Genomic DNA, 14,991 nt, shown 5'->3' with positions numbered 1-14,991 from the left:
GCCGGTTGAGCTATAGGCGCCGAGCCAATAAACATAAATCTTAAGGTGGAATAGGTTTTCTTATACACAGAAATATAAACCACAAGATAGACTGACAAGTATGAAGATATTTATGATATCAATAGAGAAAAAATAAAAAGAACTTAAAAAGTACAATTATAAAACAGGAGAACTAACCAAGAAATGTCATCACAAATGTACAAAGAAATACATAACAGTATTTATGTTATGTAAAAAGAAAGACAGAATTCAAATAGAGAAATTACCAAAGCTAGAAACAGGCACTGGCAAGTAAATAATAGAAAGAAAGCTCAACCTCTTAGTGAAGAAGTGCAATTTAAAACAACAATGAAATACTATTTTATGCTCATTAAATTAAAAAATAAGAAAAAGCCAGTAAGACTTCATATTGTGAAGCCAGTAGACAATGCAAGCTCAAATAGAAGAAAAACTCACTTCAAGTTGTGGGGAGAGGGCTGGGGTGCTCTCACTGAATGGGCATGGGGTGGGGGTGGGAAAAAAAAGACTTTAATTGGCAAGGAAATAAATGTATGCTGTCCTACATGGTATTTATCAGCCACAGGTGGCTTTTCAACACTTTGAATGTAGTGAGCCTAAATTAAGACATGCAGTAAGAGTAGAATACTTGCTCAATTTCAAAGACTTAGTGTTAATAAGATAATGTAAAAAAATCCTATTAATAATTTTAACATGTTTACACATTTAAATGATATATTTGGTTAAGTCAAATATATCATTAAAATTAAGTTCACTTATTTCTACTTTTATAATGTCACTACTAGAAAATTTAAAATTGCATGTGTGGCTTGTATTTGTCAACTAAATCATATTTGTACGGAACAGTGCTGATGTAGAGCAATGGGAATGCCTAAACACGGATTGTTGAAGTGTCAATCAATACAACCACTCTGGTAAGCAATTTTCCATTATCTTATAAAGTTGGACACGGACCTACTTTAGGACCCAGCAGCTCTCCTATGGAATAGGTCCTGGAGAAGATCTTGCAACACCAGCAATGTGACCTAATCATTTGTGCCTTCATATTAATCTGATTTTTTTAAAAAATAATTTAAAAAGAAAATCTTGTAGTATGTGCATTAGGAGACATACACAAAATTGTTCATAGCAGTATTGCTCATGATAGTAAAAACCAGAAACAGTGCCAATGTTCAGTGTCAGAAGACAGTCACATAATGAAGAGTAGCAAAAATGAACAGAATGGAGCTCCTCACAGCAGCATGGATGAATCTGAGAAACTCAATCTTGAGTGAAAACGAAAACATAAAATTTCAGAAGACTACATAAATATGCTACCATTTTTATAAATTTCAAAAACTGCAAAAACCAAACATTGTGGTGTTTAGGAATGACAATGCATGGGAGGGGGTGGAGTGGAGCAGGCATGCTCAGGGAGCCTCAACAGAACTAGACGTGCTCTATTTCTTTTGCTGGGTGGTGAGTTCATGGGGCAGTTAATTTTTGTGTGTCCCAGAAAGACAACTTACAGTTATCTGCTATTTTCAAACAAAAAGGGTCATAGTCAGAGCTACTTAACTAGAATGATGAAAAGAAGCCAGGTGTAGTAATTTGAAGAATCAGTTATCACTGAGAAAGTGAAGAGACCAAGCGAGCACCCTTTTTTCATGAACTGCCATTATGAAAGTGAGGAGAGCTTGGTGATGGAGCGAAGGTGGCACAGGTATTACGGAGAGCTTACTTTTAAAATAGAATGCTCTTCTGTACAGATAAATACTGAGGAGGGGAGTTCTGCTTCTGATGGACTCCAGTATTTTTGTTCAACCTGCTTGCTAAGAAGAAATATAATAACTGTATAAAATTTATTTTTGAAAAATCTATTTGAAGGAATTATAGGATTATCAAGAGAAGAAGGAACTGGAGGCCAAATATTCAGGAGAAATTAAGGCTCAAAGAAACAGACCCATAAAGTGGGACCTACCAGATCTGGGAGCAGATTCCAAGAAGCTGAAATGCCAAGGAGGCTTTGGAAGCCTCCCAAGTTTTAGGGGAAGGGACAAAGACTAAAAATCAGAATTACCAAAGAGGAGGAGGCTTGGTTAAACACCCTAAGCTTTATTTAAGAACACCAACAGTTTAAATTGTAATGACAAATGTAAAATAGTTTTAGATCAGCTCCTTCAGTATTTCAAACTACCTGAATTCCCATGAGGATTGATTTAAGATACAACATGATTCCTACCATCTCTAGCATAGCTGCCTGCAAAATGCAAAAGGAAAACATCTCTGAGGAAATACAATATTATTCAAAGCTTCAAATGACCTCTGTACTATTTCCTATATAATGTCCAGCATGCAATAAAAAACAGGCAAATTACAAGACAAAATGTGTATAAAGGAAATAATAGACAATAGAAATAGGCCTATAGGGTCACCAAATACTGGATTTATGCAACACACCTATTTTCCAAATGAACTTAACCAACATGCTTAAGAAATTAAAAGCTACATTTTACAAATTTCAGCCAAGATTTAAAAGCCATTAAAGAGAACTACCTGGTAATTCTAAAACTGAAAACCATAATAATAGCAAAAACTTAATGGTCATACTTAATAGCAGAAAAACTTCCCTGACATGATTTTAAAAAGAAATAAGCCAGAAGATAATATTAATGCTAAAAACAGGCAAAGGGAAAAAATACAGAAATACTGTTAGAGCCAAATGAGTCAGAAGGATAAGGAAATGCCTTTGCAATCTGAGAGTGATAATGTGAGGAGGAAGAGGAACTGTCAGAAGCAATGTCCCCCAAACTAAAGTCCACTCTCCACAGGCTGGACTGCTGCACCTGTGTGTAAAATCCTAAAAGTAGCTAGATAAGAAAATACACAATAAGCTTAAAAGAAGCAAAACCTGTACTAACAGCTTTCTTTTTTTTTTGCAGTTTTTGCCCGGGCCAGGTTTGAACCCACCATCTCCGGCATATGGGGCCAGTGCCCTACTCCTTTGAGCCACAGGCGCTGCCCACTCTCAGCTTTCTTTTAATCAGAAAACAATGGAGGAAAAAAGGCAGCAAAATCATATTTCACAATGAAGAAAATATCGCTGACACAGAATTTGGTAACCAGCAAAATAACTGTTCATGAGTAAAGTCTAAATAAGGATATTTTCAGACAAATACTGAGAAAATTTGTCAGCAGAAGGCATACACTAAAATGCTAAAGAAAATACTTCAGTCAAAGAAAAATAATTTCAAAGAAAAACCATAAGCAGGGCGGCGCCTGTGGCTCAGTGAGTAGAGCGCCGGCCACATACACAGAGGGTGGCGCTTTCAAACCTGACTCCAGCCAAAATGCAACAAAAAAAATAGCAAGGCGTTGTGGCGAGCACCTGTAGTCCCAGCTACTCAGGAGGCTGAGACAAGAGAATCACCCAAGCCCAGGAGTTGGAGGTTGCTGTGAGCTGTGTGACGTCACAGCACTCTACAGAGGGCAATAAAGTGAGGAAGGAAAGAAAAGAAAGAAAGAGAGAGAGAGAAGAAAGAAAGAGAAGGAAGGAAGGGAGGAAGGAAGGAAGGAAGGAAAGGAAAGAAAGAAAGGAAAGAAAAGAAAGAAAGAAAGGAAAGGAAAAAAGAAAGAAAGACCATAAGTGAAATAGAGTAGAATATGTGAGTAAATATAATCAATGATCTAAGACTCTATCTCAAAAACCTAGAAAAAGAACAGTAAATGAAACAAAAATTATACAGAAGAAAACAATTAAAATGAGCACATAAGTCAATGAATCAAAAAGCAAACAAAAGTTAAAGCCACAAGTTATTTTTGAATTTTAAAAACTGATAAACTAAGCAAGACTAATCAAGGAATATAAACAAGAAAAAGAACAAATTACCATAATCAGAATTGAAAAAGGAGACACCATTACAGATCCTGTGGATACTTGGACTGGTAATAAAAGGGTATGCATATTATGCCAATACATATGAAACTTAGAAATAATAATAGTCCTTCACAAGTTTGGTATACTTCCCAATTCTTTTAATGAGGTGAGTATAATCTCAATACAAAAACTCAATAAAGCCATTAAAAATGTACTCTTTCCTCCTATTCTCTGGAAGAATTTGCAGAGGATTACTTCTAATGTTAGGAAGAAGTCACTTATGATGACATCTAGGACTAGAATGTTTCCACAGGAAAGTTTTATTACAGATGCAATTCTTTAATAGGTACAGAGTTATTTTTTTTTTTAATTGTTGGGGATTCATTGAGGGTACAAGAAACCATGTTACATTGATTGTGTTTGTTAGGTAAAGACCCTTTACAATCATCTCTTGCCCCCCAAAGGTGTGGCACACACCAAGATCCCACACCCTCACTTCTTTCCTCTCTCTGTTCTTCCTTTCTCCACCCCTCCCTCCTTCTCTCTCTCTCTCTCTCTGCTCTCCCCTTCCCCCACTCCCACTGTGTTAATTGTCATTAATTGTCCTCATATCAAAACTGAGTACATAGGATTCAGAGCTATTCTAATACTTAAATTTCCCCTGTATTATTATTGGTAAGTTGTGCTTTTACAGGGTAGTTATTTTTTCTGTTTCAAATGTATTGTCATAGTATTTACAACATTATGAAAAAATTATAAACAAATATTAGCAAATCAAATCCAAATATATATCATACCATGAAGTCGGGTTTATCCCAAGAATGAAAAGTTTACTTAAAATCTAAAAATCAATCAGTATAATTCTTCACTTAATTAGAAAAAGGAGAAAAGCCATAGCTTATCTCCATAGATGAAGGAAAATAATTTGGTTCAATTTAATTCCCATTGGTGATAAAAATTCTCACCAAATCAGGATAGAAAGAAACTTCTTCAACATGAGAAAGAGTATGTATAATAACAATACAGCTAACATAACACATCATTGAAAACTGGTGAATAGATAGAGGGCTGGTTTGGGGAAGTGTGACTGACAGAAAAGGCTGGTTTATGCTGTGGTCATGACCAACCCCAAATCCCAGTGGCCTAAGACAGCAAAGGTGTACATGTTCTTATTGGTGACATGGGCTAAGGGAGTGGCCTCCCTTCATGGTCTAATACAACCTATTTTTCTCATCTTGGGTAGTTCAAGTTGGCCCGCACTAGGCATTCTCCTCTCGTATCCTATTTGTCCTCATTGCTGTGTGAATTAGAATATCCCTTTAGAGTGTTAGGATCCCCAGTGTATAGAGGATTGAACAACCGATTATGTATCTTCTCAATAAAAAGACTCTGCGGGAAGTGCTCAGTGCTATCCTGCACCTATGATTAGCCTCACCTCTTGCAGCGTGTACTGTCAATCCGTGTTTCGCGTGATCATTTATGCGGTCGCAACACCAGTGCTCTTTGTAGAATAATTTCTTCATCTCTGCCTGCCATTGCTCAAAGCCCGTATTTTAGGTAACTCTGTATTACTAGAGTATTTCTTCCTTTCAATTCTCAGGAAAATGCATAAGCTCAGTGCTAGCTGATGCTGTTTGATCCCCCTAAAACACTAATCCTTTACCTCTTGGACATTTAAAATTTTCCTTCAAGACTTACCATAAATCCTGCCTCCATTCTAACACTTACTCACCCCAGCTCACACTTCCTCTCCCCAGTGCTTTGCTATCTCATAAAGCAGGAATTCTCTCTTACCCAGAACACAATGGGTAAAAGCTCTGCCTTCTCTCTTAACAAGAAGAAAAGGGATATCCCAAGCCATGGTATGCGAGAGTTTGATATCCATTAATCATTATAGGTTGCCATTTACATATGTCCTATCACTTTAGGAATTTTTTGTGAATTATTAACATCTGTGCACCATGGTTGGGAGCAACCAAGCTGCTGGCAGTGCAGGGTCCAATCTGCAGACCTAATTCTCTGCTCAAGCCAGTCCCAAGGGGCAGGAGTAAGAAGGCCATTCTGATCTCAAGTGCAAGGGACGTTCTCTAAACCAACTTTACTGGAAGTAAATCTGAAATTTCTATATTGTTTTTCTTCATAGCTTCAGAACCCAGAGAAATGGAAGAAATTGGCTTGCAGTAAGTGATTGCTTTGGTCTTTCATTCATGGAATCAATCAAATCAGGTAAGTGTTCCAACCCACCTTCCGAGGACAGAGATCAGACGATCAAGTGCAGAGTGAACGATCAAGTGCAGAGTGAACGGGTTTTGTTTGTTTTCACTACCTGCCCAGCAACCACGTGCCCTTCTGCTGATACCCAATATTCCTTGGGAAGACTCTTCACACACACCCTTGGTCCAAATGCCTCACCTGGAGCCTGCCCTGGGTGGTCACGTGACCACACCCAGCCATCTAGAGCCTTACCCACAGTCCTTGATTCCAAGAACGGACCACAGCTCATTCAGAACCAATTGGAAGAGCTCAGCTGGGACATTTTTACAACTCCAGTGAGAAAGAGCCTCTCTTTCCAGACTCCAGTTGACAGGCTATGGATGTGGAGGTGGTGGGAGCCCTGCAAGGTGAGATCCCACCTGAAAGGAAGGTCATACAGAGGATAGCAGAGAAACCAGGAAGGAAGGTTCCTACTATTATTTAGGAACCTGTCTCCAGGCTCGGCGCCTATAGCTCAACCGGCTAAGGTGCCAGCCACGTACACCTAAGGTGGCGGGTTCAAATCCCCAGCCCGGACCCGCCAAACAACAATGACGGCTGCAACCAAAAAAATAGCCGGGCGTTGTGGCGGGCGCCTGTGGTCCCAGCTACTTGGGAGGCGGAGGCAAGAGACTCGCTTGAGCCCAGGAGTTGGAGGTTGCTGTGAGCTGTAATGCCATGGCACTCTACCCAGGGGGAAAGCTTGAGGCTCTGTCTCAAAAAAAAAAAAAAAAAAGGAACCTGTCTCCAGCCGCAGCTGATGAGATTGACACATTCAAGCTTTCATTTATCCAGCTAAAATTTATCAGTCATCTACCATGTTCCAGGTTATTTGACCCCTTGAAGATACAGCAATGAATAAGTCACAAGAAATCTCTACTTTTATGGAGCCTCTAACACCTCAGGAGGAGACAATCAAATAAAATCTCTGCTTTTAAAGACCTTGCAACTGAATGGAGGAAGACAGACAATAATTAAGAAAATAAGTAAAATTGATAGTATCATGGATGGTGACAAGTGACATGAACAAAAATGAAGCAAGGAAGGAGGTTAGGACTGACATTTTAAGTCAAGTGGTCAGCAAAGATCTTCGTGACACAGTAACATTTTCCTGGAGACCTGAGGAAGGTGAAGGTGGGTGTGGGGAATATGTTCTCAGGCTAGAGGAGCAGCTGCCAGGGCTGAGGTGTGAGGGTCTGAGGAGCAGGAGGGAGCCTGGTGGGCAGAGAATAAAGGAAGGAGGTGCAGTCCCAGAGGGGAGGGCCTGACAGGTTATCTATGAGGACCTCAGCTTTTCATCTCTTAAGGATGCAAGTTGTGCCTGGTGCGGAGGGAAGAGGTGGGGGGTGTAGGGGGTGGGAACTGAGCAGAAGACTGACATGCCCAGTGCACATTTTAATACAATCACTCTGGCTGTTGCACTGTGGGGACAGTGGAAGGAGACTAGTTAAAGAGGCTTTTGTAACAATCTAAGCAAGAGTCCTGAGCATGGGTGAGAAATGGCCACATTCAGTTCATTCCCTTGAAAGCACTTTGTGTTGCTTTTCCTTTCCGAGCTGGAGGAGCCTCAGTTAATGTGTCCTATCCCACCAAACCTCAGATGCCATTCACTGTAAAAACTGCTGTCTCACGCACCAGGAAGAAGAAAGAAATGCTGCCAACTAACCTGTGACCGGATTCCTACTTGACTTCCATGTTAGCGTGAACAGCTGCCCCACCTGCACGTGGTGTGTTCAACTCTTGCCATGAGCATGTGCATGGTCTTGGCATAATGATGCAATGGTAAATCCCAGCTGCGGTTTAGCATAAAATCACTTAGAAGTCAGACTTATCAAAAAGCTTCTTCACTGAACCATATCACTCCTTGCTTAAAATCCTTCAGTGACTCCAGAATGCCCATGAGATCAAGTCCAAACACCTTGACGTGGCCACTGGGCCTGGAATTCAGAGTTCATCTCTTGCACCTTCCAGCCTCACACTCCACAGTGTAAGTGTAGGAGTACTAAACTTCCCCAGCCCCTCTAAATGAGCCAGGCTTATTCTTTACCATCTGTCTTTGCACATTTCTCTTGCCTCCACTCTGAAGCGTCTTGCCCCTCTACCAACCATTTCTCCTGCCATTTCTACAAAATTCAAGTCCTTTTAGACAAATCCCTCCTTCCTGCTGACTGGGTTAGAAACCCTCCTCTGGGATGCCACAGTCCCCTGAACTCACCTACATCAGGGAGCTTAAACACCCTACATAGTGTCAATGCTGTTCTTTCCCTGGAGCTCCTCAAGGGTTAGCACCTGCCCTCATCTTTCCCATTCTCCTGTTCCGCACAGAATATATGATCAACATATGCCCATGAAATGAATCAGCTGCTGGCAAATAGCACTATTTTACCTGCACAAGGAAATGAGAAATGTACTGGCAAAATCGACAAGTTAATGTTTCACTGAGCTAGAAGCTGGCAAAGTGAGGAAAGCCTTAACCTTGTATTTCAACAAGCACTAAAATAGGCAGTTAACGTTAGGCCCAATCTGCTTTCAGAATGAGGTAATCATTTTTCCAACAAATATTATAAAGCACATTTTCTGAGATAAAGGATAGAAAGAGTTGTTAATATAAGGATGATGAATTTCTTCTGCAAATAAGAGAGAAAGATGCTAAGAAAATTACCAAAAGTATGACCTTTGACCCAGGCTAGAACTGCAAACCCCTCAGGCTGGGAGTGACACTACAAGGTGTTCAAACTTACTGGGACACACAAGAGTCTCTTCAATTTCCATGCCTACCTTTCCTCTGTCCACAGCCGACACCTCCCCTGCCTGTACTCCAGTCTAACGGCCAGAAAATACCGGCCTTCCAGTTCTCCCAAAGCCCTGCACGGGGCCTTCACAGCACTTACCAAGGACAGTCATTCAGTGCCACCAGTCTAGGAACTCCTTTAAGAAAGGACGGCATGGGCCTGACTTATGGAGAGCGGGCTGTGAGACAGCAAGGCCCTCACAGCCTGGGGAACATTCAAGGAAGGAGCCCTCAACTGCTTCCCAAAACAGCCCATTCCTTTCTTCATGCTCCCTCTTCCAGAAGTCAGTAGCCCCTTCTTTGTCTAGTTAACTGTGCAGAGATCCTTGAGATCTCGCCCTCATTTCGCCTTGTCATATGCTAACAAAGTTAAGAAGTAACCACTAAGTCACATCGTTCTTCCTTTGTTTTGTTAACTATGCTGGGATCCTAGTGATCCTTCCTTTCTCGCATCTTCTCCTATGTTAATGAAGTTGAGTAGAAACCATTAACAAGATGGTTTGTCTTTGTTAAAGTCATTTACATTTTCCTACTGTACTCTAAGACCAAAACTATGTCTTTTGTTTATGCTATATCTCCCCATGTTGTCTATGCCACCTCCCCCTGGACAACCCTGTACAGATGCTGCAGCCATCAGCTTGGTCAGCCCTCCTGATCCCTGTGTTTCCGTGTCTTCTCTTGTGCTGTATTTTTCTCATTCCCCACCCATTCCACTCTGGTTCGCGACAATGACTCACAGCAGGAGCTCACTTAGCTTTACATGGATTGTGGTCATCTGTCCTGTTGAGAAGGGATGTCGGGGTGGGCATCTGAGTAGCACCCACAGCCTTGGGAGTTCTAGAAACTATGATCTGTGCACACAGGTCTGTGCCTTGGGTGATGATGGCAGCTTCCAAGGCACTGTCCAGCCTCAAGGCCAGCTCTGCTTCTTACTAGCTGTGACTAGGACAGGTCTTTTTCTTCAATAATAGAATAGGAACAACAAAAGTATCCACCTCACAGAGTGGAAAGAGGATTGAATGAACACATAGTGCAGGGTACAGCACACAGACAGTGCTCCTGTAAGAGCCAGTAAGAGCCTTAGCTCTTACTGGGGACACAGTGGAGACTGGAGAGTCAGCACAGTAGGAAACCAGCAGTCAGAGGCAGGTAACCAACATTCGGACAGGTTTGTTCAGCTTGTATCATAAGGCATTTTTCACATGGATTTCTAGTGGTTAACCTTCAAACCTTGTGAGAGAACTAAGGTTTGAAAGAGGTTAAGCAAGTTGCCCACGACAAACACATGAAAAAATGCTCATAGTCTTCAATCATCAGATAAATGCAAATAAAAACCACTCTAAGATATCGCCTAACCCTGGCAGGATTAGCCCACATCACTAAGTCCCAAAACACCAGATGCTGGTGTGGATGTAGAGACACCCACAAGGTATAGAACTCCCAAGGCTGTGGGTGCTACTCAGATGCTTCTACACTGCTGGTGGGATTGCACACTAATACAGTCCTTTTGGAGAGAAGTATGGAGAATCCTCAAAGATCTAAAAGTAGACCTTCCATTTGACCCTGCAATCCCATTACTAGGTATCTACCCAGAATAACATAAATCATTTTACCACAAAGACATTTGCACTTAAATATTTATTGCAGCTCAATTCATAATTGCCAAGTCCTGGAAGCAACCTAAGTGCCCATCAACCCATGAATGGATTGACAAACCGTGATGTATGTATACCATGGCATATTATTCAGCCATTAAAAAAGATGGAGACTACATCTTTTACATTTACCTGGATGGAGCTGAAATACATTCTTCTTAGTAAAGTATCACAAGAATAGATGAATAAATACCTAATGTACTCCATACTGATATGAATTCAATACATAAACAATTACATGTTCCTAAGAAGAATAAACACTAATGTAGTCCAGTTGGGAGGTAGAGGAAGAGGGGGAGGACGTATGGCAGAGGGAGGGATCTCACCTCAAGTGCACACTGTGAGGGTGTGTAACACGCCCCCTATTCCATTTCTATTCCTGTTCCATTCTACAAATGGAACTTTGCCCTGGAAGTGAGAACAACAAAACCTAGGCATTGTACCCTCATATTAATTTGTATTAAGTTTTAAAAAATAAAAAAAAGAAAGTTGCCCACGGACACACAGCCCTGGAAATAGGGTTCTGCTAGTCCAAATGCCCAGCTCTATCGACCTGAGCAACAAGGACCCTCAGCCCTGGAGTTCTGATGAGGCTGGACAGTCTACACCACTGCTCTGGGGGAGGCTGCCAGGGCCGTCGACGGTCCTCGGAGCCCCGAAGTTTAGCCACCAAAAGTTTCCCTTGGCCAACGTCCTAGGCGAACAAGGCGACGTCCTGAGCTACAGCCAATCTGCCTTTCACGAGCCCAGTGCGTCGGGGACATACACACACATGCACACGCACACGCGCGGAGCAATCCGCCCACCCAGGCCACAGCCTCACTCCTCCGTTCACACCCCGGTGCAGGCTTCAGGTCAGCTCAGAATCCGCCGCCCAGGCCCCGCGCTGGGCGCCTCCCGGCCCCTAAGGGGCACTGGCTACAGGGCAGCTGCCGCGGCAGAACCCCCGCCAAGGCACCGACCCGGACGCTGGCGGCGCTCGGCGAAGGCGGGGATGCCTGGCCCACGCCCCGAGCGGGAGTGGCGGCGCCCGGGCCCCTTACCTTCCTCATTCTCGTCAAACGCGGGGAGCTTGTGGGAGTGGTTCCCGCCCATATTCCGCCGCGGCCGCAGATGCTACGCGCCCCGCCGCCGGGGTCGTAGCCGCGCGGAGCGGGGCGGGGACGGCGTCCCGGGGCTGCGCTCGCCCGGCCGCCGCGCCTCCAGCCGTGTCCGCCCGGGAACCCCGAGCTCCGCGCGCCTCGCCGGCTACAGCGGGCAGGAGCCGGGAGGCGGCGCGGGAGCATGAGGAGGAGGGAGAAGAGGAGGGGACGGCGCGGGCCGCACGGAGGGCGCGTGCCGGGCGGGGGCGTGAGGGCCATCCCTGGGCTGCACTCACCGCACTGAGCCGGGGACCCGCCTGGAGGAGCCGCCACCTCTATGTAGCTCGCCCAGGACGGCCCCGGGCAGTAAGGGGGTTGCGAGCACCTGCTTTGTGTCACCTGGTGAAGCGCCCCCTGAGCAGCACCCAGCCACACACGACCCAACTGTTGGAAATCATCCGGCCCCATTTCAGAGAGCGGTAGACTGAGGCCCAGAGTGGCAGGAGCCTTGCGGTCTGTGGTTAGTTGGCCTTAGCTGTCTTTTGGGATTGGGGGCGGGCACCGACATGTCTGCTGTTTCTCCTACAGACGTATCCCCTCTGGGTGTCTTTCTACACATTTTTTAATTAAATCATAGCTGTGTGCATTAATGCAAGTATGGGGTACAATGCTGGTTTTATGTACAATTTGAAACTCTCATGAACTACACGTTTAATGAATGAAAGTCAACCCTTTAGGGCCTAATCTGACCCCTTCATTGTACTTGGAGAAACTGAGGCCCAAAAGAGCAGTGGTTGGCCCAATATCGTTCTCCCTGGGAATGGCCGGGAGTGGGCCTCGTAATCCCCCAAAACTGCCTCACCCGTGTTGGCTTTAGGGGCAAGGTTCTCATCTGGGTCTCTGGGCTGCTCCCGCGGCGGGAGCTGGAGAGACTGGGTGGGCGACACGCGCCAGCGTTGCGGGAGTCTAAGCCCTGAGATGCTACAGATGCGTCCGAAGCCCATGCGGCGGGAGTGGGGCAAGTGCGGATTCAGCACGCTCTTGGAGGGTCGGGGGTACCAAACCACGCAATTCTGCCTTGTGCCCCTGCAGAGAATCTTCGGCCACATCCTGCCATCTGCTGGACGCCTCGAGCCTCTGACTGCTTTTGTGGCTTAAAGCAGCCATTCTCTGAGTTTTCCCATCCTGTCTTGCCCCCACTCCGACCCCTACCCGATCTCTCTCTCCACCTCTTTCTCTCTGTCTCTTTTTCTGTCTTCTCTTGGGGAGTGCGTGTGAGGGGGAAGGGGAGTATCTGTCTAACACACACACACACACACCCCTACCTCCCAGAGACTGTGGGAGAGAACAAAGAAGATTGGACCCTGTCCATCCAGCATGGCCTTACTGATGCAGAAGCAAGTGCCTAATTTCTGAGCTGGTTCTGCCCTTACTGGCTGTGTGGGCTACCTTGAAGTTCTCCTCTGTGGAAAGGGTGGTGGATATCAACTCTCCAGGTTTGCTCTGAAGATTGTATCAGATAATGTTTATAAAAGCAGACAATAGTGTCTGGCATGTAATAAGTGATTAATAAATATTTCCTGCCTCTCATTCTGCCAGCGAGCATAGAGTGACCAGTCCACCCCAGACAACATACAGCATGAAGGAAATAGGAGACAGCCCTACCTCAAGGAGCAAGAGCTGTGCCCCAAATGCCTCCTCTGCTCCTGGGTGCCCTGGGAATCCTTCTACCACCACACACATCACAGCTTTCAACCCACTTTGCCACTCATTAGCAGGTTAACTTTAATAAATCACTTAACCTCTTCTGGCCTCAGTTCCAATAATAGTACTTTCCCTCTTCAAGGTTGATATGAAGAATAAATGAATTGATAGTGGTGCCTAAGTTGTGATAGACACGGCATACATTGTGTGAGCTGTGATTTTCAGTGACAAGCTATTTTCAGTGACAAGTTGTACTGCTGACTCACAATTATTCTTCTCTCCCTGTCCTTCGCAGCGACACTGAGTGAGGCCTTCAGAGTCATCATTTCATCTCCCTAGCACTTCTGCTGTCCTGCAAGCAGAACTGGCCCTGGGTAGCCTCTGTTCCCACAGTGAGAGAAGGAGCAGCTGCAAGCCTTTAAGCAAGAAAAATACATATACGAATATATATATGTGAAATTCACATGCACATATGCCAACGAAGACTACAATTGTGACGTGTGCGGTGGTAGAAGAATCCCTAGGGCACTGGTGGCAGCCCTGAGAGCCCTGAGTGATAAGCAACTAAGGGTTCCTTCCCTCAAAAGGCATTTTCCAAACACTGATTGATGGCCAAACTCTGAGCTAGGCTCCTCTGGGACCACAGAGGTAAGACAGGCTCTGCTTTCATAGAGTTTGAAGTTTAGAAGTTTAGCAGAGTGTAGAGCAGAGTATGAAATGGCAGGCAGCAGCAGGTGGTGAGCCCAGAACTAGGGCAGCATGACTCCTGAACCATGCTCAGGGTCAAGGAAGGCATTGCCGAAGAGATGGTCTTGAGCTAGAATGGAAGGGCTGAGAGGAAGGGGGCTGCATGTCCAACCTCCCCAGGCTGAGGCCGACCGGCACTTTGCAGAACTCCACATGGCTGGGTCAGTGTTGGCCTACAAGTGGTCGGTAACTGCACACCCATGTTCAAGACCTTTCTGCATGCCCAGCTCTGTGCAAACCCTTCCTGGGCTACTGGGACCCCCCAGCAACTCCTTTACTCATCCTCTTCCCATTTATAGAGAACAGGCCAGGCCCCCGTATTGCAAGTGCTCTTCCTGAGCCACCCCTTTAGGTTCACACAGCTGACAGGCAGATGGGCCACCATCCCTGTACCGAAGGAGGCAGAGGCACCAAGAGGCTAAACCAAGGTCCAATGGCTAAGAAGAGCATGGACCTAAGATTTAAATCTAGGAATTAAACATATATGTTAAATCTGAAAGAAAGGAAATGTGTAATAATGTAAAACAAAATAGTGGCTATTTCTGGAGTTGTGAAATTCAGATTATTATTATTTTCCTTTTTCAAGTGATTTCTCATTATTTGACATATTATTTTAGTAATCATTAAAAACAATGATTAGCATTTTTATTTTGAAAAAATATCTTGCTGGGGAGGTGCCTGTCACTCAAAGGAGTAAGGCACTGGCCCCATATGCCCGAGGTGGCAGGTTCAAACCCAGCCCCGGCCAAAAACTGCAAAAAAGAAAAAAGAAAAAATATCTTGCAAACACTAAATTATATATACCTGATTGTGTAAGACAGGGTTCATGGTTTGACACTACAATTACTGTCTAGCCTGGGGTCATTGGCACAATGGTCCCCATCT

At 44.4% G+C, this 14,991-nt stretch overlaps 1 protein-coding gene across 1 annotated transcript in view; it reads right to left on the bottom strand.

Annotated features, from left to right (window-relative positions):
* STK32B (serine/threonine kinase 32B) overlaps nt 1-11,705 on the bottom strand; it is a 416,355-nt gene extending 404,650 nt beyond the window's left edge. Inside the window, exon 1 of the mRNA XM_003800212.1 lies at nt 11,617-11,705. Within this exon, the coding sequence (XP_003800260.1) occupies nt 11,617-11,668 (52 nt within the window). The 5' untranslated portion in view covers nt 11,669-11,705. The remainder of the gene's footprint in view (nt 1-11,616) is intronic.
* Between the last annotated feature and the right edge of the window lie 3,286 nt (nt 11,706-14,991).

This window comes from Otolemur garnettii, unplaced genomic scaffold, assembly GCF_000181295.1.
Source record: "Otolemur garnettii isolate 467f Iridium unplaced genomic scaffold, OtoGar3 scaffold00171, whole genome shotgun sequence".
NCBI classification, from domain to species: Eukaryota; Metazoa; Chordata; class Mammalia; order Primates; family Galagidae; genus Otolemur; species Otolemur garnettii.
This window is presented reverse-complemented; position numbering and strand designations above follow the sequence as displayed.